This window comes from Mustelus asterias, chromosome 15 (genome assembly GCF_964213995.1).
Source record: "Mustelus asterias chromosome 15, sMusAst1.hap1.1, whole genome shotgun sequence".
NCBI lineage: Eukaryota > Metazoa > Chordata > Chondrichthyes > Carcharhiniformes > Triakidae > Mustelus > Mustelus asterias.
This window is the reverse complement of record NC_135815.1, coordinates 101926220-101948404: the sequence shown is the minus strand read 5'-3', so window position 1 is coordinate 101948404 and position 22185 is coordinate 101926220. Positions and strand designations below refer to the sequence as shown.

The following is a 22185-nucleotide window of genomic DNA, read 5'->3' as shown; positions in this document are numbered from 1 at the left end:
AGTGAGAACATTCATGCTTGTGTTCCATCAGCTAGTTTTATTTCAAGGCACTTTTATCATTTTGAATGAAATATGTTTCAGTTTTCAGAGGTAGGCACTATGCTCGGATGGAGGTGATCTGGTCAGATCTCTCAGTCAGACTGTTCCTACATATAGTATGGAGCTAGTAAGGAAGTAATGCCTCTGACTGCAAATATAATATAGATGACCTGGCATGGCAGCCCATGGTTATAAACTCATGGTTAAGGTCAGGTTGGTTTCGAGTGCCATGTTCGAGTTCAATTATATTGAATTAGGCCAAACATGGAATAATTTAGAACAATCTTGGCAAACACAGCAATAGATTCAACAAGGCTGCGATTAAAAATCGTATACTTCACCTAAATTGTCTAATTTCTCAAGGTCTCTGCACTGCAGAGTTTCAAGAACATATAGTCCCTCAGTACAATTCCCCATAGAGAAAGCTTACTGTACAACCATGGACAGTGCTGTATTTTTCAGTACCTACAAGTTGCACCAGAATAGAATCGCACTGCACAGGAGGCCACCACTCAGCCCATTGTGCCAGTGCTGGTCTTTTGAAAGCGTTAACAATACATTGAAAATGTTACAGCCTGGTAGGTTGATCCTGCTCCGTGCCAGCTCTCCTGAAAGAGAGATCCTCTTATTCCAATCCCCCCCCCCCGTCCTTCCCTCATGCACTTTTAAAAATCTCTGTGAAACATAATAGGTTTATGCCTGGAATTCCCAGCAGAGTATCCCAAACTATCTGTATAGTTCTGAGTGAGTATTCATTGCAAATAGACAGCAAAAGAGAAAATCAGAACTAAAAGTGGGTTACCAGTTGGTTCCTTGGGACAGACATCTGGCAATGATCGAACAGTTTTGAAGGGTTTTTTAGATGGGTCCATTTCTTTTCTGAACTTTCCATCGCTGCCGCTGGGTCGAAGCACAGCTGGGGAGCTATGGCTTGAAGCCATTGCATAAGGGCATCCCAAGGAGATGCCAAGCTGTGCAAATAGAAAGAAAAAGCAACTCAATTAACAATCAGAAACTTAGCTTGCAGTTACAACTTTCCCTTTGTAGTAATTTTGCTTTAACTAACACCTAAAATAAAACCTAGCTGGGTCTCACACTCTTCATTTTCTCCAAACGACATAACTAAAATGTATTTTCCAGTATTGTGTTTAAACAAAGGAAGTTAGTGAAGCACAAGGAAAAAAGGTCCTTAAGTTCACAATAGGAAGCTGACAGCAGCATCTTTTTTTAATTGTATTCCAAGTTTAATACCTTACACAAGGATATTAAATATTTTTTTTCAGTTCCCAGTTAGAGTCCATCACAAAGTCAAATCTCTGAATCTAAGTACTGCATACAGGTATCAGGATGCTGCTGCCACACTTGTACACAGATCTACCTCGAGAATTGAAAGGATTGAAATAGGATGTCAAACTTGGTCACACTTCAAAAATGTAAAGTCACGGTTTTGAAATACTCGTGGGTTTCTCGTTGTATTGCTCCTCCAGTCAGGCATCCAAATGGGGAGATTTAACTGCAGTTTGTTAATGAGCCTCAAGTCTATAAATAATTCTGATTATAAAAAAAATTACTCGGAGGAAAATACCATGATTGGCAAAAAAAAGAGTCTGTTTTCCTTTAAGATGCTTGGAATGAAACACAGGAAATTTATAGCACAGAGGAAGTCATTCAAAGGACAGAAGATAAAAACAGCCAATAAAGAGACCAAGTTAATGAAATACATTAATTTTCTTCAATGAAGAATGGACTCATAGAAACCCTACAGTAATTTATGTTGGAATGAAAATGTGAACGAACATGAGAAAACAAGCATTCTATTATCTAGGCCCTGATTTTCCAATCTCCAGATGGTCAAATCCCAGGACTTGCTCCTCAGAATTCCCAATGCAAGTTTCAAATTCCAATGGGCAATATTCTTGTGTGCAAAACCGTCCAAAATTGTCTCCAACTCACTTTCCTGAATCATTACCCAAGAAATATCAAAGCATAACTTTCTCCTGGGTAACGAGAGAATTGACACCCCTGACTCCCCACCACCGTGACCCTCTGCCTCCCTCTCCTCCGAGAACTCCAAGTCCGCCCTCAATCCTTACCACCCTATCACCGTGCCACCCCGTTTACCTCACTCACACTCATTAACTAACACAGGGGAAAGCTATTTAAATGTCCCAAAGCTTTTCACTGCAAATGAGCGAGTGAGTTACCAAAATACTGCAGCTAGTGCTGGAAAGGGGGCCATGGCTTAGCTTCTCCGATGATCCTACACTACGCAGAAGGACTCCCAGAACAGGTACGCTCTGCATTTCTGAACAGGGTAAGAAGTCTCACAACACCAGGTTAAAGTCCAACAGGTTTATTTGGTAGCAAATACCATAAGCTTTCGGAGCGTTGCTCCTTCGTCAGATGGAGTGGATATCTGCTCTCAAACAGGGCACAGAGACACAAAATCAAGTTACAGAATACTGATTAGAATGCGAATCCCTAAAGCCAGCCAGGTCTTAAAGGTACAGACAATGTGAGTGGAGGGAGCATTAAACACAGGTTAAAGAGATGTGTATTGTCTCCAGACAGAACAGCTAGTGAGATTCTGCAAACCCAGGAGGCAAGCTGTGGGGGTTACTGATAATGTGACATAAATCCAACATCCCGGTTTAGGCCGTCCTCATGTGTGTGTCCTCATGTGTTGGATTTATGTCACATTATCAGTAACCCCCACAGCTTGCCTCCTGGGCTTGCAGAATCTCACTAGGTGGAGACAATACACATCTCTTTAACTTGTGTTTAATGCTCCCTCCACCACATTGTCTGTACCTTTAAGACCTGGCTGGCTTTAGGGATTCGCATTCTAATTAGTATTCTGTAACTTGATTCTGTGTCTCTGTGCACTGTTTGAGAGCACATTTCCACTCCATCTGACGAAGGAGCAGCGCTCCGAAAGCTTATGGTATTTGCTACCAAATAAACCTGTTGGACTTTAACCTGGTGTTGTGAGACTTCTTACTGTGTTCACCCCAGTCCAACGCCGGCATCTCCACATCATTCCTGAACAGGTTCAGAGGTCTGGGTCAGGAATGCGGAGCTCTGACTTGGGTTAAAATAAGAGCGGAGTGGCCATCCAATGATGACTGCCATTCCTTGGAAGATTCGCAGCGAAAGAGGAGGAGGTGAGAATAATTAATAAAATGAAGAAAATGCCAGATTACCACTACCCTTAATGTGAAGAAGTGCTTTGTGACTTCATCTGAACAGCCTTTGTTTGATCTGAAATGATGCCCTCCTGTTCTGGACTCCCTCACCAGAAGAAAAAGTTTCTTGCCATTCACCTATTAAATTATACAATTATCTTAAACTTAAACGAGGCCATCTTTAATCACCTGTTTAAGGAAATACAAGGCAAGACCGTGCAACTTGTTCTCATTATTTAGTCTGTTATCATTCTAACGCGAGTTGAGGCTTGATTCAGAGTCACTGCCAGAAATACTCCAACATGAGGCTCTACCCTATTTAAAAAATAGCTAAATCCGCACCTTAAGTGCTGTAAGCTACAGGGCTCTGGGCCAGGTGCAGGTAGATGGGATTAGGAAGGGCACCTGGTTGTCCTCGGGCTGGATGGACAAGATGGGCTGAATGGCCTCCATCTGTGCTGTAATGTTTTATAGTTCTATGCCCAGCTGGGGGAGTGAAGACGGTAGGCTCGGATCCCACCACAACAATGGCAAAATTTGAATCAATAAAAATCTGGAATTAAAAATCTAAGTCATAGAATCATAAAATCATAGAAACCCTACAGTGCAGAAAGAGGCCATTTGGCCCATCGAGTCTGCACCGACCACAATCCTACCCAGGCCCTACCCCCATATCCCTACATATTTTACCCGCTAATCCCTCTAACCTACGCATCTAAGGACACTAAGGGGAAATTTTAGCATGGCCAATCAACCTAACCCACACATCTTTGGACTGTAGGAGGAAACCGGAGCACCCGGAGGAAACCCACGCAGACACGAGGAGAACGTGCAAACTCCACACAGACAGTGACCCAAGCTGAGAATTGAACCCAGGTCCCTGGAGCTGTGAGGCAACAGTGCTAACCACTGTGCTACCGTGCCGCCCCTCTGAATGAATATTGATGAATATGTTGTCGATTGTCGTAAAAACCCATCTGGGTCAATAATGTCCTTTCAGGAAGGAAATCTGTCATCCCTACCTGGTCTGGCCCACGTGACTCCAGACTCACAGCGAACTGGTTGAATGTTAAACGCCCTCGGGGTGGGCAATAAATGCTGGCCCAGCCAGCGACACCCACATCCCATGAATGCATTTTAAAAAGAGGGAAGCAATAATAAAGCCAGTCATTCCCCATAGTGAGCTCCGGATTTCAAACAGAATCACAAATTATAGCGCAAAAGGCAGCCATTTAGTCCAAGGTGTATATAGGAGGCAGCTATTCACTTGCAGCTGTCCACTCTAATGTCATTGGGCTTGTATCCTTGCCATATACTTGTCCAATTCCATTTCTAGTTGTGTTATATTTTCTGTGAGCTATCGCATTCCATGTCATAATGGCTTCCCATTTTTAAAAAGTGGTGATTTTCTTTTCATTCTTTCCCCTCACTTTCAATTAACCAACCAGCAGAAACTATTTTCTTCAAAATGCATTATTATTCTGAAACTATTTCATTCGATCCTCCTTAGCTTTCTGTTTCAGTTAGGTTTCCTTTCTCCCCACAACATTCACTTCGGGTATCATTCTTATGAAGCTTTACATGTTCAATTAATCTTATACTATTCTGATAATTACCTGGGTGAACCAATGTCTTGGAAAACTCCCTTGTTGCTATTGTCAAATAGCTGTGAACATAAAATCTAGATCCTCAAATGAATTTGATATTTTCTGGTTGGACTCTCACCTTTACATTGCAATGTATTTACAATCAAATCAAGGTTTGCCCATTTGTATATATTCTTTCACTATATAAAAATATATTAATATTTCTCTGCATCTACCACATCCCATTCATCTCAATAACCAGTCTGCCCTCCAAAAATCCTTCTCTCTTCCCCACAGTTTGCCATGTCCTCACATTTGCTACCATCAGCAAACTTCATTATTCCCCTTGTGTCTCTGATCAAGTTATTTATATGAATTGTCTTTCAGCAGAGAATTGCCAACTGGCTATTTCAGCTCACTCTGCTCTGCCATTAACTCATGTTTTATTGTTGAAAGACAGGGAGAAAAAGTGCTGAATCCCAACTTCACCAGCATCCCACAGGAAAATGGACCATAAATGAAAATCTAGAGAAAGAGAGTGAATGTCACACAGAAAGGGCAAACTGTAGAGGCTGTAAGTGATTCATGGGTCTAGTTTACAAGTTTGAAAAACTGCACACATCTTCTAAACAAGCTGCCGTACGCAGTCTCTGCACCGGGCAAACTGAAACAACCAGAGACTGAGTCAAACTTAATGTAGCATTGATTAAAAAACAGAAAAATACTAGCTCAGGGTTTTCACAGAGCTTGTATTTACACAATAGGCAAGTACATTATATTGTAACCTCATTCTATTTTTACATCTATACGCTTCCATCAGCAACAGGTAAAATACCAATAGACATTTAAACATTACAACTTCAGCTGAATTTTAAATCATGTTTGTCTAGCATCCACTTCCTTTCTTTTGTGTAGTACAGTGTGGATATATATACACAATACTATACTCCTTACATAGCTATGACTCTGCAGCCAAATTCCCCTCCAGCTCAATTTTCAAGTTTGCTGATGACACCACTGTCGTGGGTCGGATCTCAAACAATGACGAGACAGATACAGGAACGAGGTAGAGAAACTGGTGAACTTGTGCAGCGACAATAATCTCTCCCTCAATGTCAACAAAACAAAAGAGATTGTCATCGACTACAGGAAGCGTAGAGGAGAACATGCCCCTGTCTACACCAATGGGGACGAAGTAGAAAGGGTCGAGAGCTTCAAGTTTTTAGGTGTCCAGATCACCAACAACCTGTCCTGGTCCCCCCCATGCCGACACTATTGTTAAGAAAGCCCACCAACGCCTCTACTTTCTCAGACTAAGGAAATTTGGCATGTCAACTACAACTCTCACCAACTTTTACAGATGCACCATAGAAAGCATTCTTTCTGGTTGTATCACAGCTTGGTATGGCTCCTGCTCTGCCCAAGACGGCAAGAAACTACAAAAGGTCGTGAATGTAGCCCGATTCATCACGCAAACCAGCCTCCCATCCATTGACTCTGTTTACACTTCCCGCTGCCTCAGAAAAGCAGTCAGCATAATTAAGGACCCCACACACCCCAGACATTCTCACTTCCACCTTCTTCTGTCGGGAAAAAGATATAAAAGCCCGAGGTCACGTACCAACCGACTCGATAACGGCTTCTTCCCTGCTGCTGTCAGGCTTTTCAATGGACCTACCTTGCATTAAGCTGATCTTTCTCTACACCCTAGCTATGACTGTAACACTACATTCTGCACTCTTGTTTCCTTCTCTATGAATGGTATGCTTTGTCTGTATAGCGCGCAAGAAACAATACTTTTCACTGTATGTTCATTCATGTGACAATAATAAATCAAATCAAATTCAGGTGAAACTATTTTATCCAATAGACAAAATTTAGAGTTACCTTATTTACAGCTCAGCAAAAGACCATTTGACCCAAATGGTGTCTATTGGTGTTTATGCTCCACACGTGCTTCCTCTGACCCTACATCATTCTTCTATTCCTTTCCCACTCATTCCAGATTCCCCTTAAATACATCCATATTATTTGCCTAAACTACTCCCTTTGGAAGCGAGTTCCACATTCTCACCACTTTCCTGAAGTTCCTATTGGATTTATTCGTGGTCATTTTATATTTAAGACCCATAATTTTGGTTTTTTTCTGCAAATGGAAACATCTTCTCAAAGCCTACTCTTATCAAAATCCTTCATAATCTCAAATCTCTGTCAGGTCACCCCTCAGCCACCTCTTGAGAAAAGAGCATCAAGCTGTCAATATTGTACAAAGGGTATCATCTAATTCGGGTATCATCCTGGTGAACCTTCTGTGCCCCTTCCCTTTTACCTCTTCTTAAAAACCACTGAAAGTATCTTAATGCCTATTGATCTTTCCCTTCTGTTTTGCAACCCAGAACAAGAAGAAAACAAACATTTGGGGGCTACACCAAACTGTCCCAGTGTCTGAGACAACGCTTTCGTGAGCATCCAAGAAGGTTTAAGAATAACTTATTCAGGAACCCTGTTGGTTCTTTCACTACCTGTTCAAACAAACACTGACAAGTCTGTGCATAAATCATACAAGGAATAATATCAAACAATAAATCACACTTAGTATCTTAAAGAAGCACATTTATAACACCACATTCTACAACAGACCAATGGAAACCACATCTCTTGATGTCACCAAACATCAAAAAAGCAAACCGCATAAACTCCACTTGCTTTTTCAAAAATTATCTTTCATTCAGAAACATAAATAATAAGATTCCCAGGTCTGAGCATGTTGGTAAATTAATAATGAACAAAGGCCACCTCCATGCCAAGTTAAGCTGTTATAAGATACAGCCAGAGCTCTCCGGTGTACTAAAAATGGAACAGTACAATCCGAACTGAAACCAGAACCAGAGGAATAGTAATTTAACCATCAGCCTGTCTGAAATTCACAGTATGAATGCTGTAAACAGCGACAATGATAGTATTTTATCAAAGTAAGCAGTGATATATCCCAGGGGTCAGTATTGGAGCTATTCCTCTTCTCTACATACATATATATCAATAAACTGAACGCAGGGATTTAGTGATGAATATCAAAATGCGCATACGTCACACAAGTAAGAAACGTGATTGCCTGAAGAGGTTTGTAATCAATTGTGTGAAGATATTGACTCCTCAGCTGATCAGGCAGATAATTATCTGATTAAATTAAATGCAGAAAAACATGAAGTGATATGTTTTATGAGGAAGAATAAGGAGATGGTATATACGCTAAAGGACAAAACTTTAGAAGCAGCAGAGCGCTCATAGAGTCATAGAGGTTTACAGCACGGAAACAGGCCCTTCGGCCCAACTTGTCCATGCCACCCTTTTTTAAAAAAAAAAACCCCTAAGCTAATCCCAATTGCCCGCATTTGGCCCATATCCCTCTATACCCATTGTACCCATGTGACTATCTAAATGCTTTTTAAAAGATAAAATTGTACCCGCCTCTACTACTACCTCTGGCAGCTTGTTCCAGACACTCACCACCCTCTGTGTGAAAAAATTGCCCCTCTGGACACTTTTGTATCTCTCCCCTCTCACCTTAAACCTATGCCCTCTAGTTTTAGACTCCCCTACCTTTGGGAAAAGATATTGACTATCTACCTTGTCTATGCCCCTCATTATTTTATAGACCTCTATAAGGTCACCCCTCAGCCTCCTGCGCTCCAGAGAAAAATGTCCCAGTCTATCCAGCCTCTCCTTATAACTCAATCCGTCAAGTCCCAGTAGCATCCTAGTAAATCTTTTCTGCACTCTTTCTGGTTTAACAATATCCTTTCTATAATAGGGTGACCAGAACTGCACACAGTATTCCAAATGTGGCCTTACCAATGTCTTGTACAACTTCAACAAGACGTCCCAACTCCTGTATTCAATGTTCTGACCGATGAAACCAAGCATGCCGAATGCCTCCTTCACCACTCTGTCCACCTGTGACTCCACTTTCAAGGAGCTATGAACCTGTACCCCTAGATCTCTTTGTTCTGTAACTCTCCCCAACGCCCTACCATTAACTGAGTAAGTCCTGCCCTGGTTCAATCTACCAAAATGCATCACCTCGCATTTGTCCAAATTAAACTCCAAATTAAGCTCAAATACAAAACTTCTCACTTGGAATGACAGATTGGTCAAACTGTTTTAAATAGCATATGGGCTGTTAAATATGGGCACAGGGTATATATGTGACTAATGAGTAAGACAAAGTCTATAAAAATCATTGGTTATGTCTCAGTTACAATATTGCATTGAAACAAATCACTCATTAATCACAGTGCAAAGATGCTGTTCAGTTTTGGGGGCCTTTCTTGAGGAAGGATGTCAGGACCATGGAGAAGAGATTCCACCAAGATGATATTAGGGATAACAAGCACTGGCTGAGAGGAGAGTCCACAAGTACTGACTCTTTTTTCAGAACACAGAAGAAATCTAAGCCACAATGGCAGACTGAGGACATATTCCAACTCTCATTGGACCTTTGACAAGTCAGGTTATGTAAAACATTGGCAAAATTTCAATAAATGAATAACTTATTAAGAATTGTATCAAAGCTAGCTCCATGGAGGTTTGCTACACTGCAGTCTCCTCACACTGAGCTACCCGGACCAGCCCAGTTCATACTGTGATTTTAAAAAGTTTAAAGTTAATTTATTGTCACAAGTAGGCTTACATTAACACTGCAATGAAGTTACTGTGAAAATCCCCTGGTTATCACACTCCGGTGCCTGTTCAGGTACATTGAGGGAGAATTTAGCACAGTCACTGCACCTAACCAGCGCGTCTTTCGGACTGAGGGAGGAAACTGGAGCACCCGGAGGAAACCCACGCAGACACGGGGAGAACATGCAGACTCCACACAGACAGTGACCCAAGCCGGGAATCGAACCCGGGTTCCTGGCGCTGTGAGGCAGCAGTGCTAACCACTGTGCCACCGTGCCGCTTGTGAATTCCTGCACTGATTACCAACATTCCACCTCAAGCCCAGGTGGTAAAATCAGATTGTGAGCCACACAAAACATCCGTACGGAGAAGCTGCATACACATCATAACTCTCAGGCACATACGCCAAAAATATAGCCATTTCTCTTCATGTTGTTAATACTTCAAATTGGGCATAAAATGCAAATGTTAATCTGATACGCACACTGATATTTATTATCAATTGTTCCCATTTATATCATGGAAAAAAATCAGAAGTGGCATCATGTGCAGTATAAATTTTGATGAATACATTCACCTCACAAGGCTACATTGAACGGTATGTTTTGTCTGTATAGCGCACAAGAAACAATACTTTTCACTGTATGCTAATATATGTGACAATAAAGCAAATAAAAATCAAAATTAAAAAAAGGATTGTTACAGGACCAAGATGTATTCTTGTGATTTTTGAACGATGCAACAGAGGGAAGCCATTGGGCCCATTGTGTTTGTGCCAATTATATTTAAAGGAAAATAGACCAGGTATGGATATATTTAGCAAAACTCAAACCACAAAAGATCCATTTCAATCTAAATGCCGACTAAAACATTCTCAAACACCAATATTTTCAATAGTCACAAGCTTAGAATACATCAACTATTAAATAAATATTTGAACCACATATTTTTACTATCGCCAAACCAGCAACTCTGGTTTTCAACTCTGCAGCATTGCCCAACTCCCTCCCAGCCACAGCTCGCCAGTTGCTGAAACCCTTATCAATGCTTTTCTTACCTCTAGCCTTGACTGTATTAACAAGCTCCTGGGCAGCCGCCCACCTTCTACCCTCTGTAAACCCGAGATTACCCAGCATTCAGTTACCCATGTCCGAACATGCACCAAGTCCCTTTTTACCCATCAGTCCCATGCTCACTAACCTACACTGGTTCCTACTGAAGTAATTTTCAAGTTCTCTTGCTTGTGTTTAAATCAGTCGATAGTTCTCTGTCTCCATCTCGCCAATCTCCTTCAGCCATACAACCCTCTGAGGTATCTACAATCCTCCAAATCTAGCTGCTTGAGCATCCGCAAGTTTAAACAATCCACGACTGATGCCACGGCCTCAGCCCAAAGCTCAGGAATTCCCTCTCTAAACCTCTCCCTCGCTTTCCTCCTGATCACTGCCCTAATAAATCATTTTGTGACAAGGTCTCAAACACAAAGTCAATTCACTGATGACCTGCATTCATACAACCAGAAATCTTTAAGCATTCTGCAGCAGGTAGGACAAATGTAACATTAAATTGGCCTCTGGACCTTACTCAAAAGCAAAATTAAAATCTAGAAGCAAAATAACTGAATTATATATGAGAGCAACACACGGTTATTAATGCGTGAACTTGGAAATCCTTTTTTAAAAACTTCTGCATTAGGAATGCTTCCATTATCGTGCATCTGTAACAGGGTCTTTTCTGCTAATGTAATTGGCAAGCAATCAGGCCCAATGGGCGGAATGCCTGAGGTTTCATGATGTATAATTTGACGGATGAAGGTGGTGGTGTGAGCAGTAACTGGATAGATACTTGTAGGGGAACTGGGGATGGGGTGCACGGGGGCGTAGGACTAATTGGATAGCTCTTTAGAAGAACCAGCACTGGCACGATGGGCCAAAGATTATCCTTCTTCACTGAGGCATTCCATGAATTGTTGAAAGTTAAATTATCCAAAATAAAAAATCATCAATCAGGAGCAACAGAGAATGGCTGGCTGAGGCAGAACCTCCCCACAGAATGGGGCTGCTTGGCTGGACGGGTGATTACAAAGGCACTACATGGAGAATCATAAACAGAAGGCTGCCATCGGGGGCTAGTACAGACAAGATGGGCCGAGTGACCGCTCTCTGCTGATTGTGTGGCCCTGGTGTGTGTCTCACATCCAGCAGCCGCACGGCTGGGTCATTGTGAAGGCCACTGCCTCAGGCCGCAGGGATCTGGAATCCAGCCCCGCTGACATTGCCCCTAAAGCCGCAGGAACACAAACAAGCCGCGGCCTAGACCGGCCCGGAGCCCGGGCTTCCCGTCCTGGAGCGGCCACTAAACCGTCGCCACACGCCGGCTCCCAACCCAAGCCCGCTCGGCTTCCCGGCCCCCGCTTCCGTCACTCGCTCATCCGCCCCCCCGGAGACACCGAGCGCCTCACCCACTGTCGCCGCCGCTTCAACACCGGCTCTGCCGCCCGGAGCCACCATCGGTCCTCCCAGCCTCCCGACCCGGCCCAGCAGGCACCGCGCGGAGCCACCATCAGTCCTCCCAGCCTCCCGACCGGGCCCAGCAGGCACCGCGCGGAGCCACCATCAGTCCTCCCAGCCTCCCGACCCGGCCCAGCAGGCACCGCGCGGAGCCACCATCAGTCCTCCCAGCCTCCCGACCCGGCCCAGCAGGCACCGCACAGAGCCGCCATCAGTCCTCCCAGCCTCGCGACCCGGCCCAGCAGGCACCGCGCAGAGCCACCGTGGGTCCTCCCAGCCGCCGGACCCGGCCCAGCAGGCACTGCGAGGGGGCGGGCTCATCACGTGTTCTCGCCTGATGGACAGGCGGATCCAGCCAATCAGAGATCCGCAGGCATGTTGTCGAGGAACTGATTGGGGAAATAGATTCAGAAATTTACATAAAACAAACCCAATGTGGGGCTGATGGCGGCGGGAATAGAGAGATTCAGGTCAATGTACATCCAGCCTTGGGCTGCCTGAGATCCAGGTTCTCCCCTGGGGCAGAAAGGTGGTGGGATTTTGTTTCATTTGAAACCACAACAATGAGGCTGCTGGGATTGCTGAGGGAGTGCTGCACTGCCATTGGCACCCAGGCTGCTGGGATTGCTGAGGGAGTGCTGCACTGCCATTGGCACCCGGGCTGCTGGGATTGCTGAGGGAGTGCTGCACTGCCATTGGCACCCAGGCTGCTGGGATTGCTGAGGGAGTGCTGCACTGCCATTGGCACCCAGGCTGCTGGGATTGCTGAGGGAGTGCTGCACTGCCATTGGCACCCGGGCTGCTGGGATTGCTGAGGGAGTGCTGCACTGCCATTGGCACCCAGGCTGCTGGGATTGCTGCACTGCCATTGGCACCCGGGCTGCTGGGATTGCTGAGGGAGTGCTGCACTGCCATTGGCACCCAGGCTGCTGGGATTGCTGAGGGAGTGCTGCCCTGCCATTGGCACCCGGGCTGCTGGGATTGCTGAGGGAGTGCTGCACTGCCATTGGCACCCGGGCTGCTGGGATTGCTGAGGGAGTGCTGCCCTGCCATTGGCACACAGGCTGCTGGGATTGCTGAGGGAGTGCTGCACTGCCATTGGCACCCAGGCTGCTGGGATTGCTGAGGGACTGCTGCACTGCCATTGGCACCCAGGCTGCTGGGATTGCTGAGGGACTGCTGCACTGCCATTGGCACCCAGGGCTGCTGGGATTGCTGAGGGAGTGCTGCACTGCCATTGGCACCCAGGCTGCTGGGATTGCTGAGGGACTGCTGCACTGCCATTGGCACCCGGGCTGCTGGGATTGCTGAGGGAGTGCTGCACTGCCATTGGCACCCAGGCTGCTGGGATTGCTGAGGGAGTGCTGCACTGCCATTGGCACCCAGGCTGCTGGGATTGCTGAGGGACTGCTGCACTGCCATTGGCACCCGGGCTGCTGGGATTGCTGAGGGAGTGCTGCACTGCCATTGGCACCCAGGGCTGCTGGGATTGCTGAGGGAGTGCTGCACTGCCATTGGCACCCGGGCTGCTGAGGGAGTGCTGCACTGCCATTGGCACCCAGGCTGCTGGGATTGCTGAGGGAGTGCTGCACTGCCATTGGCACCCAGGCTGCTGGGATTGCTGAGGGAGTGCTGCACTGCCATTGGCACCCGGGCTGCTGGGATTGCTGAGGGAGTGCTGCACTGCCATTGGCACCCGGGCTGCTGAGGGAGTGCTGCACTGCCATTGGCACCCAGGCTGCTGGGATTGCTGAGGGAGTGCTGCACTGCCATTGGCACCCGGGCTGCTGGGATTGCTGAGGGAGTGCTGCACTGCCATTGGCACCTGGGCTGCTGGGATTGCTGAGGGAGTGCTGCACTGCCATTGGCACCCGGGCTGCTGGGATTGCTGAGGGAGTGCTGTACTCCCATTGGCACCCGGGCTGCTGGGATTGCTGAGGGAGTGCTGCACTGCCATTGGCACCCGGGCTGCTGGGATTGCTGAGGGAGTGCTGCACTGCCATTGGCACCCAGGCTGCTGGGATTGGTGAGGGAGTGCTGTACTGCCATTGGCACCCAGGCTGCTGGGGTAGGGATTGCTGAGGGAGTGCTGTACTGCCATTGGCACCCGGGCTGCTGGGGTAGGGCCTGGGCGGGATGCTCGGTGGGAGAGTCGGTGCAGACTCAATGGGCTGAATGGCCTCCTTGGGCATTGTAGGGTTTCGATGTTTTGACTCTTGCGGGTGGATGTCAGAAATGCTCCGGGCTCTCCCTTGCTGCTGATCAAGGAGGATTCCCAATCTTCCCACCAACATTTGTCCTGTTACTACGATCATGGATAATGCCGGGGTGATTACCAAACATGACCAAATACCGACATACAAAAAAACCATCTGATTTGATTTGATTTGATTTATTATTGTCACATGTATTAACGTGCAGTGAGAAGTATTGTTTCTTGTGCACTATACAGACAAAGCATACCGTTCATAGAGAAGATGTGGAGTTGCTGGCGTTGGATTGGGGTAGGCACAGGAAGTAATTTCATACCAGGTTAATTCAGCCCTTCAAGCCTACTCCACCATTCCATCAGACCATAAGATATAAGAGCAAAATTAGGCCATTCAGCCCATCGAGTCTGCTCCGCCATTCAATCATGGTTGAGATTTTTCTCATCCCCATTCTCCTGCCTTTTCCCCATAACCCCTGATCTCCTTATTAATCAAGAACCTATCTGTCGCTGTCTTAAAGACACTCAATGACCTGGTCTCCACAGCCTTCTGCAGCAAAGAGTTTCACAGACCAGGGATCTCTCCCTGGTCTCAAATTCACCTCTCCAACTGTTCCCCATATCCCCTTATCCTTTTTTCTGACTCACCGAAAGCTCGGGGTACCAAATAAACCTGTTGGACTTTAACCTGGTGTTGTGACTACTTACTGTGCCTACATCGAGAAGGAGAGAGTGCAGAATGTAGTGTTACAGTCATAGCTAGGGTGTAGAGAAAGATCAACTTAATGCGAGGTCGGTCCGTTCAAAAGTCTGATGGCAGCAGGGAAGAAGCTGTTCTAGAGTCGGTTGGTACGTGACCTCAGACTTTTGTATCTTTTTCCCGACGGAAGGTGGAAGAGAGAATGTTCGGGGTGCGTGGGATCCTTGATTGTGCTGACTGCTTTGCCGAGGCAGCAGGAAGTGTAGACAGAGTCAATGAGCAAAGATCAAAACACGAAATCACCTCCTCAGCAAACTTGCTGGCTATTCATGGGGTACAAATGCTCAAATTTTAATGGCCTAATTTTTTGCCGTTGCCTACTCGACTGTAGAGTACTGTGCATCAGTCTTGGGAGACACCCAGCTCAGCACAACAAAGCATTTTATCTTCGGTACCCTCTGTTCAACTCAACAGCCCTGGCTCTGAGTCCTGACCTTCCTCACACAAGGAGGAAGATTGCAACAAGAAAGCTCCTGGAGAAGGTTTACATTAACCCAAGTTTTTCCCATATTGCTTTTGCTTATTTTGTCAATTTCTTTAAATCTGTTCCCCCCCCTGCCTTTCAGTAGGAACAGGAGAGAATTTCCTCAATAATTTGCTGCCGGTGTGGCAGTCTATTATTATTGAATCTTGCTTTTCCACAAAATCCTCCTCTTCCACAATCTCTTCATCATCTTCATCCATCTCTTCCACCTCTGCAGGCTCCAAGGCAACTCTCTGTTGCATTGCAACATTGTAGAGCATGCAGCAAAGGCAAACAAGTGTGGACACTGGCTCTGGGCTCTCCTGAAGGATTCTTCCTGAGCTGATGAGGCAGTAGGATTTGTTTCAAGGCGCTAATCCTTTGTTCTGAGAACTGATTGTTGGATGGTTCTGGCTTCATTGCTGCTCTGAACCTGTACCCGGGTTCCTGTCTGGATTCACCAGCCAGTGGATGTTGGTGAAGCAGGAGGCTTAGAACATAGAACATAGAACATAGAACATTACAGCGCAGAACAGGCCCTTCGGCCCACGATGTTGCACCGACCAGTTAAAAAAAAAACTGTGACCCTCCAACCTAAACCAATTTCTTTTCGTCCATGAACCTATCTACGGATCTCTTAAACGCCCCCAAACTAGGCGCATTTACAACTGATGCTGGCAGGGCATTCCAATCCCTCACCACCCTCTGGGTAAAGAACCTACCCCTGACATCGGTTCTATAACTACCCCCCCTCAATTTAAAGCCATGCCCCCTCGTGCTGGATTTCTCCATCAGAGGAAAAAGGCTATCACTGTCCACCCTATCTAAACCTCTAATCATCTTATATGTTTCAATAAGATCCCCTCTTAGCCGCCGCCTTTCCAGCGAAAACAATCCCAAATCCCTCAGCCTCTCCTCATAGGATCTCCCCTCCATACCAGGCAACATCCTGGTAAACCTCCTCTGCACCCTCTCCAAAGCCTCCACATCCTTCCTGTAATGTGGGGACCAGAACTGCACACAGTACTCCAAGTGCGGCCGCACCAGAGTTGTGTACAGTTGCAACATAATGCTACGACTCCTAAATTCAATCCCCCTACCAATAAACGCCAAGACACCATATGCCTTCTTAACAACCTTATCTACTTGATTCCCAACTTTCAGGGATCTATGCACACATACACCTAGATCCCTCTGCTCCTCCACACTATTCAAAGTCCTCCCGTTAGCCCTATACTCAACACATCTGTTATTCCTACCAAAGTGAATTACCTCACACTTCTCCGCATTAAACTCCATCCGCCACCTCTCGGCCCAACTTTGCAACCTGTCTAAGTCTTCCTGCAAACTACGACACCCTTCCTCACTGTCTACCACACCACCGACTTTGGTGTCATCAGCAAATTTGCTAATCCACCCAACTATACCCTCATCCAGATCATTAATAAATATTACAAACAGCAGTGGCCCCAAAACAGATCCCTGAGGTACACCACTTGTAACCGCACTCCATGATGAATATTTACTATCAACCACCACCCTCTGTTTCCTATCCGCTAGCCAATTCCTGATCCAATTTCCTAGATCACCCCCAATCCCATACATCTGCATTTTCTGCAGAAGCCTACCATGGTGAACCTTATCAAACGCCTTACTAAAATCCATATATACCACGTCCACTGCCTTGCCCCCATCCACCTCCTTGGTCACTTTCTCAAAAAACTCAATAAGATTAGTAAGGCACGACCTACCTGCCACAAAACCATGCTGACTATCACCTATCAATTCATTACTCTCCAAATAACTATAAATCCTATCCCTTATAATTGTTTCCAACATCTTGCCGACAACAGAAGTGAGACTCACCGGTCTATAATTCCCGGGGAAGTCTCTGTTCCCCTTCTTAAACAATGGGACAACATTCGCTAACCTCCAATCTTCTGGTACTATACCAGAGGCCAACGACGACCTGAAGATCAGAGCCAGAGGCTCTGCAATCACTTCTCTTGCCTCCCAGAGAATCCTTGGATAAATCCCATCCGGACCAGGGGATTTATCTATTTTCAGACCCTCCAGAATATCCTGCACATCCTCCTTATCAACTGTAATACTGTCTATTCTACTCCCCTGCAACCCAGTGTCCTCCTCAGCTATATTCATGTCCCCTTGCGTGAACACCGAAGAGAAATATTGGTTCAATGCTTCACCAATCTCCTCCGGTTCCACACATAACTTCCCTCTGCCATCTATAACTGGCCCTAAACTTGCCCTAACCAACCTTCTGTTCTTGACATACCTATAGAACGCCTTAGGATTCTCTTTAACCCTATCCGCCAAAGTCTTCTCATGTCCCCTTTTAGCCCTTCTAAGCTCGCTCTTCAACTCCCTCTTAGCCAATCTAAAGCTTTCTAGTGCACTACCCGAGTGCTCACGTCTCATCCGAACATAAGCCTCCTTTTTCTTTTTAACCAACAAAGAAACTTTTTTGGTGCACCACGGTTCCCTAGCCCTACCAATTCCTCCTTGCCTGACAGGGACATACCTATCACAGACTCGCAGTAGCTGCTCCTTGAAAAAACTCCACATGTCGGACGTTCCCAGTCCCTGTAATCTCCTAGTCCAACCTATGTTTCCTAGTTCTCTCCTAATAGCCTCATAATTACCCTTCCCCCAGCTAAAACCACTGGCCCGAGGTTCATGCCTATCCCTTTCCATCACTAAGGTGAACGTAACCGAATTGTGGTCACTATCACCAAAATGCACACCAACTTCCAAGTCTAGCACCTGGTCTGGCTCATTTCCCAGCACCAGATCCAATATAGCCTCACCTCTAGTTGGCCTGTCTACATACTGAGTTAAAAAACCTTCCTGCACGCTTTGAACAAAAACTGACCCCTCTAACGAGCTAGAGCTATAACAATTCCAGTCAATATTAGTCAAGTTAAAATCCCCCATAACAATTGCCCTATTACTTTCACTCCTAAGCAGGATTGACTCCGCAATCCTTTCCTCAACCTCTCTAGAACTTTTAGGAGGTCTATAAAAGACTCCCAACAGGGTGACCTCTCCTCTCCTATTTCTAATCTCCGCCCATACTACCTCAACAGATAAGTCCTCATCAAACCTCCTCTCTGACACTGTGATACAATCTCTGACCAATAATGCTACCCCTCCCCCTCTTCTACCCCCTTCCCTACTTCGACTAAAACATTTGAACCCCGGGACCTGCAGCATCCATTCCTGCCCCTGCTCTATCCATGTCTCTGAAATAGCCACAACATCGAAGTCCCAGGTACTGATCCACGCTGCAAGTTCACCCACTTTATTGCGAATACTCCTGGCATTGAAGTATACACATTTCAAACCCTGCTCCACCCCACCTCTGCAATGCCGTGCATTGCAGTCCCCATCCATGCATCCCTCACTTTCAGCCCCACTACTCAGGATCCCTCCCCCCCCCCGAATCAGTTTAAACCTCCCTGCATGGCCTTAGCAAATTTACCCCCCAGGATATTGGTCCCCTTCTGATTAAGGTGTAGACCATCCTTCTCATAGAGGTCACACCTTCCCCAGTACGAGCCCCAATTGCTTAAGTACCTGAACCCCTCCCTCCTGCACCATCCCCTCAGCCATGAATTCAAACCTTCCCTCTCCCTATTCCTCTCTAAACTATCCCGTGGTACAGGCAAGAGTCCAGAGATAACCACTCTGTCAGTCTTGGCCTTTAGTTTCCACCCCAACTCCATAAATCCCTGCCTAATATCCCCTTCGAGTAATTAATACTGCACCAGCTTAACGAGGGCTGGTGCAGTATTAATGCTGTGGAGATGCTGGCGTTAGACTGGAGTAAACACAGTAAGAGTTTTACGGATGCCATCATCTCACGTGAGAACACTGTCTACAGGTACACGGTACCTACTCTTGCAACTCGGCCAACGTTGTCTACCTGATACGCTGCAGGAAAGGATGACCCGAGGCATGGTACATTGGGGAAACCATGCAGACGCTACGACAACGGATGAATGAACACCGCTTGACAATCACCAGGCAAGACTGTTCTCTTCCTGTGGGGGAGCATTTCAGTGGTCACGGGCATTCAGCCTCTGATCTTTGGGTAAGCGTTCTCCAAGGCGGCCTTCACGACACACAACAGCGCAGAGTCGCTGAGCAGAAACTGATAGCCAAGTTCCGCACACAGGAGGACGGCCTAAACCAGGATCTTGGATTTATGTCACACTATCAGTAACCCCCACAGCTTGCCTCCTGGACTTGTCGAATCTCACTGGCTGTCCTGTCTGGAGACAATACACATCTCTTTAACCTGTGCTCAATGCTCCCTCCACTCACATTGTCTGTATCTTTAAGACCTGGTTGGCTGTAGAGATTCGCATTCTAATCAGTATTCTGTAACTTGATTTTGTGTCTCTGTATGCCCTGTTTGAGAGCAGATTTCCACTCCATCTGACGAAGGAGCAGCCCTCCGAAAGCTAATGGCATTTGCTACCAAATAAACCTGTTGGACTTTAACCTGGTGTTGTTAAAACTCTTGCAGTATTAATGCAACATCAGTGCCACACATGTACCATTCACTGCCCATAGATATAAACAGGCTCAACATTGAGTGAATTTTCCTGTTGATATTCAGAGTTGGGGTTCAATGTGCAAATGCAGTCCATGCACTGTACTTGCAGGAATCCAGCAAGGTGGGTAAGTCTCACTGCTCTTTGTGCCTGTTTATCACTTTTGTGTGGAAGGTAATAAATTGTTGACATTTCAAACAGGGACTTTTACCTGATCCCCAGTGACTGAAGCAGACTGAAGTCACTAATCTGATATCTTTCAGAACACCAAGCTGATTAATCTACCGTAATGCAGTGATAATTATTGCAAATGTTGAGTAACAATGATTCATGTGCAATCATTTCTAAATATATTTCAAACTAGCATCCATCACGTGACACTGACACAAAATAAACTGCCTTGTCAGATAGTTCAGAAACATTACAGTTCTTGGCAAACCATTTTGAGAACAGAAAATGCTGGAAATACTCTGCAGACCACACAACATCTACGGGGAGAGAAAGAGAGTTAAAGATAAAGGCCGATGACTCTGTCACTAATTTATATGTACCCTCATCATTTCTGGAGAGCAATTTATTTGATGAATAGAGCTGCTGTGGTTTGTCTCACAGAAGCTTAAACACGAGTGATATAGGAATTAGGAGCTGAAAGAGCCTGCTTCACCATTCCATAAGATATAGGAGCAGAATTAGGCCACTCAGCCCATCGAGTCTGTTCTGCCATTCAATTATGGCTGATGTTTTTCTCATCCCCATTCTCCTGCCTTTTCCCCATAACCCCTGATCCCCTTATTAATCCAGAACCTATCTATCTCTGTCTTAAAGACACTCAATGACCTGGCCTCCACAGCCTTCTGCGGCAAAGAGTTCTCTCCCTGGTCTCAAATCCACCTCTCCAACTGTTCCCCATATCCCCTTATCCCTTTTTAAAATATCTGTCTCCTTCCTGAAACCATTCGATGATTCAGACTCCACCGCGCTGAGGCAGCAAGTTCCACAAATTCACCACCCTCTGCGAGAAGTACTTCCTCCTTACACAACACAAACAGATTTACTGAAGCAATGTCTGACAGACAAGTTAGAAATATTGCACAAATTATTGGTACTGAAAGTCAAAGTTTTAAAAGACAAAACAACATTCCAGCCTCTAATGCCACATGCAGTTTTAAATTTTCTGCTTCTGTGTTCTCATGCGTTGATAGCTTGCATCAGAAAAATGTGATAATTTTCTCACTCTCTCCCGATTCTTGCAGCTATTAATGGAAATAATTTTCCTATCAGCCTTTCCCTTTACACAGAATGTACGTGATAGAAATGGACCATTCAGCCCAACTAGTCTGTGCTGCTGCTTATGTTCCACATGGGTCTCTTCCCATTCCATTTCTGTCATCTCAGCCTTACAGCACATCTTCACTCACGTCAGTCTGCTTTCCTGAAAGATTTTTGATTTGATTTGATTTATTATTGTCATGTATTAACATACAGTGAAAAGTATTGTTTCTTGTGTGCTATACAAAGCATACCGTTCATAGAGAAAGAAACGAGAGAGTGCAGAATGTAGTGTTACAGTCATAGGGTGTAGGGGCAGATCAACTTAATGCAAAGTAAGTCCATTCAAAAGTCTGACAGCAGCAGGGAAGAAACTGTTCTTGAGTCGGTCGGTACGTGACCTCAGACTTTTGTATCTTTTTCCCGACGGAAGAACGTGGAAGAGGGAATGTCCGGGGTGCGTGGGGTCCTTAATTATGCTGGCTGCTTTGCCAAGGCAGCGGGAAGTGTAGACAGAGTCAATGGATGGGAGGCTGGTTTGCGTGATGGATTGGGCTTCATTCACGACCTTTTGTAGAATCCCAACTATTTGCCTCCACTACTTTTGTTCTTTTCTTCTTTGTCTTTTTGTCTGACCTGTATACTCTGCTTCTTCCATTCTTTCTGAAAACCTCTTGGTTTTCTCTTTAAGCCTCCATTGGTTCCACCTCTACTCTTTCATCAAATCATCCTCAATTTACAATTCTAAGATTATTTCACATCATATTCAGCCGCATCGCAGTCTCTCCATTGTTCATTCCAGAATCAACCAATGAGTTTTGGACTTTTTAATTATTTATTTATAACACTCGATCACCCCTTTGGAACAATGCGATTTTATTTTTACATTCCTTCAAAGCCAATT

At 45.6% G+C, this 22185-nt stretch overlaps 1 protein-coding gene across 3 annotated transcripts in view; it reads right to left on the bottom strand.

Annotated features, from left to right (window-relative positions):
- vps54 (VPS54 subunit of GARP complex) overlaps nt 1–12049 on the bottom strand; it is an 86494-nt gene extending 74445 nt beyond the window's left edge. For all 3 annotated transcript variants that reach the window (XM_078230433.1, XM_078230434.1, XM_078230435.1), the window contains exons 1-2: nt 11952–12049; nt 842–1010 (exon numbers count right to left, since the gene is read on the bottom strand). In XM_078230433.1, coding sequence (XP_078086559.1) covers nt 842–980 — 139 coding nt within the window. In that variant the 5' untranslated portion in view covers nt 981–1010; nt 11952–12049. The remainder of the gene's footprint in view (nt 1–841; nt 1011–11951) is intronic.
- Between the last annotated feature and the right edge of the window lie 10136 nt (nt 12050–22185).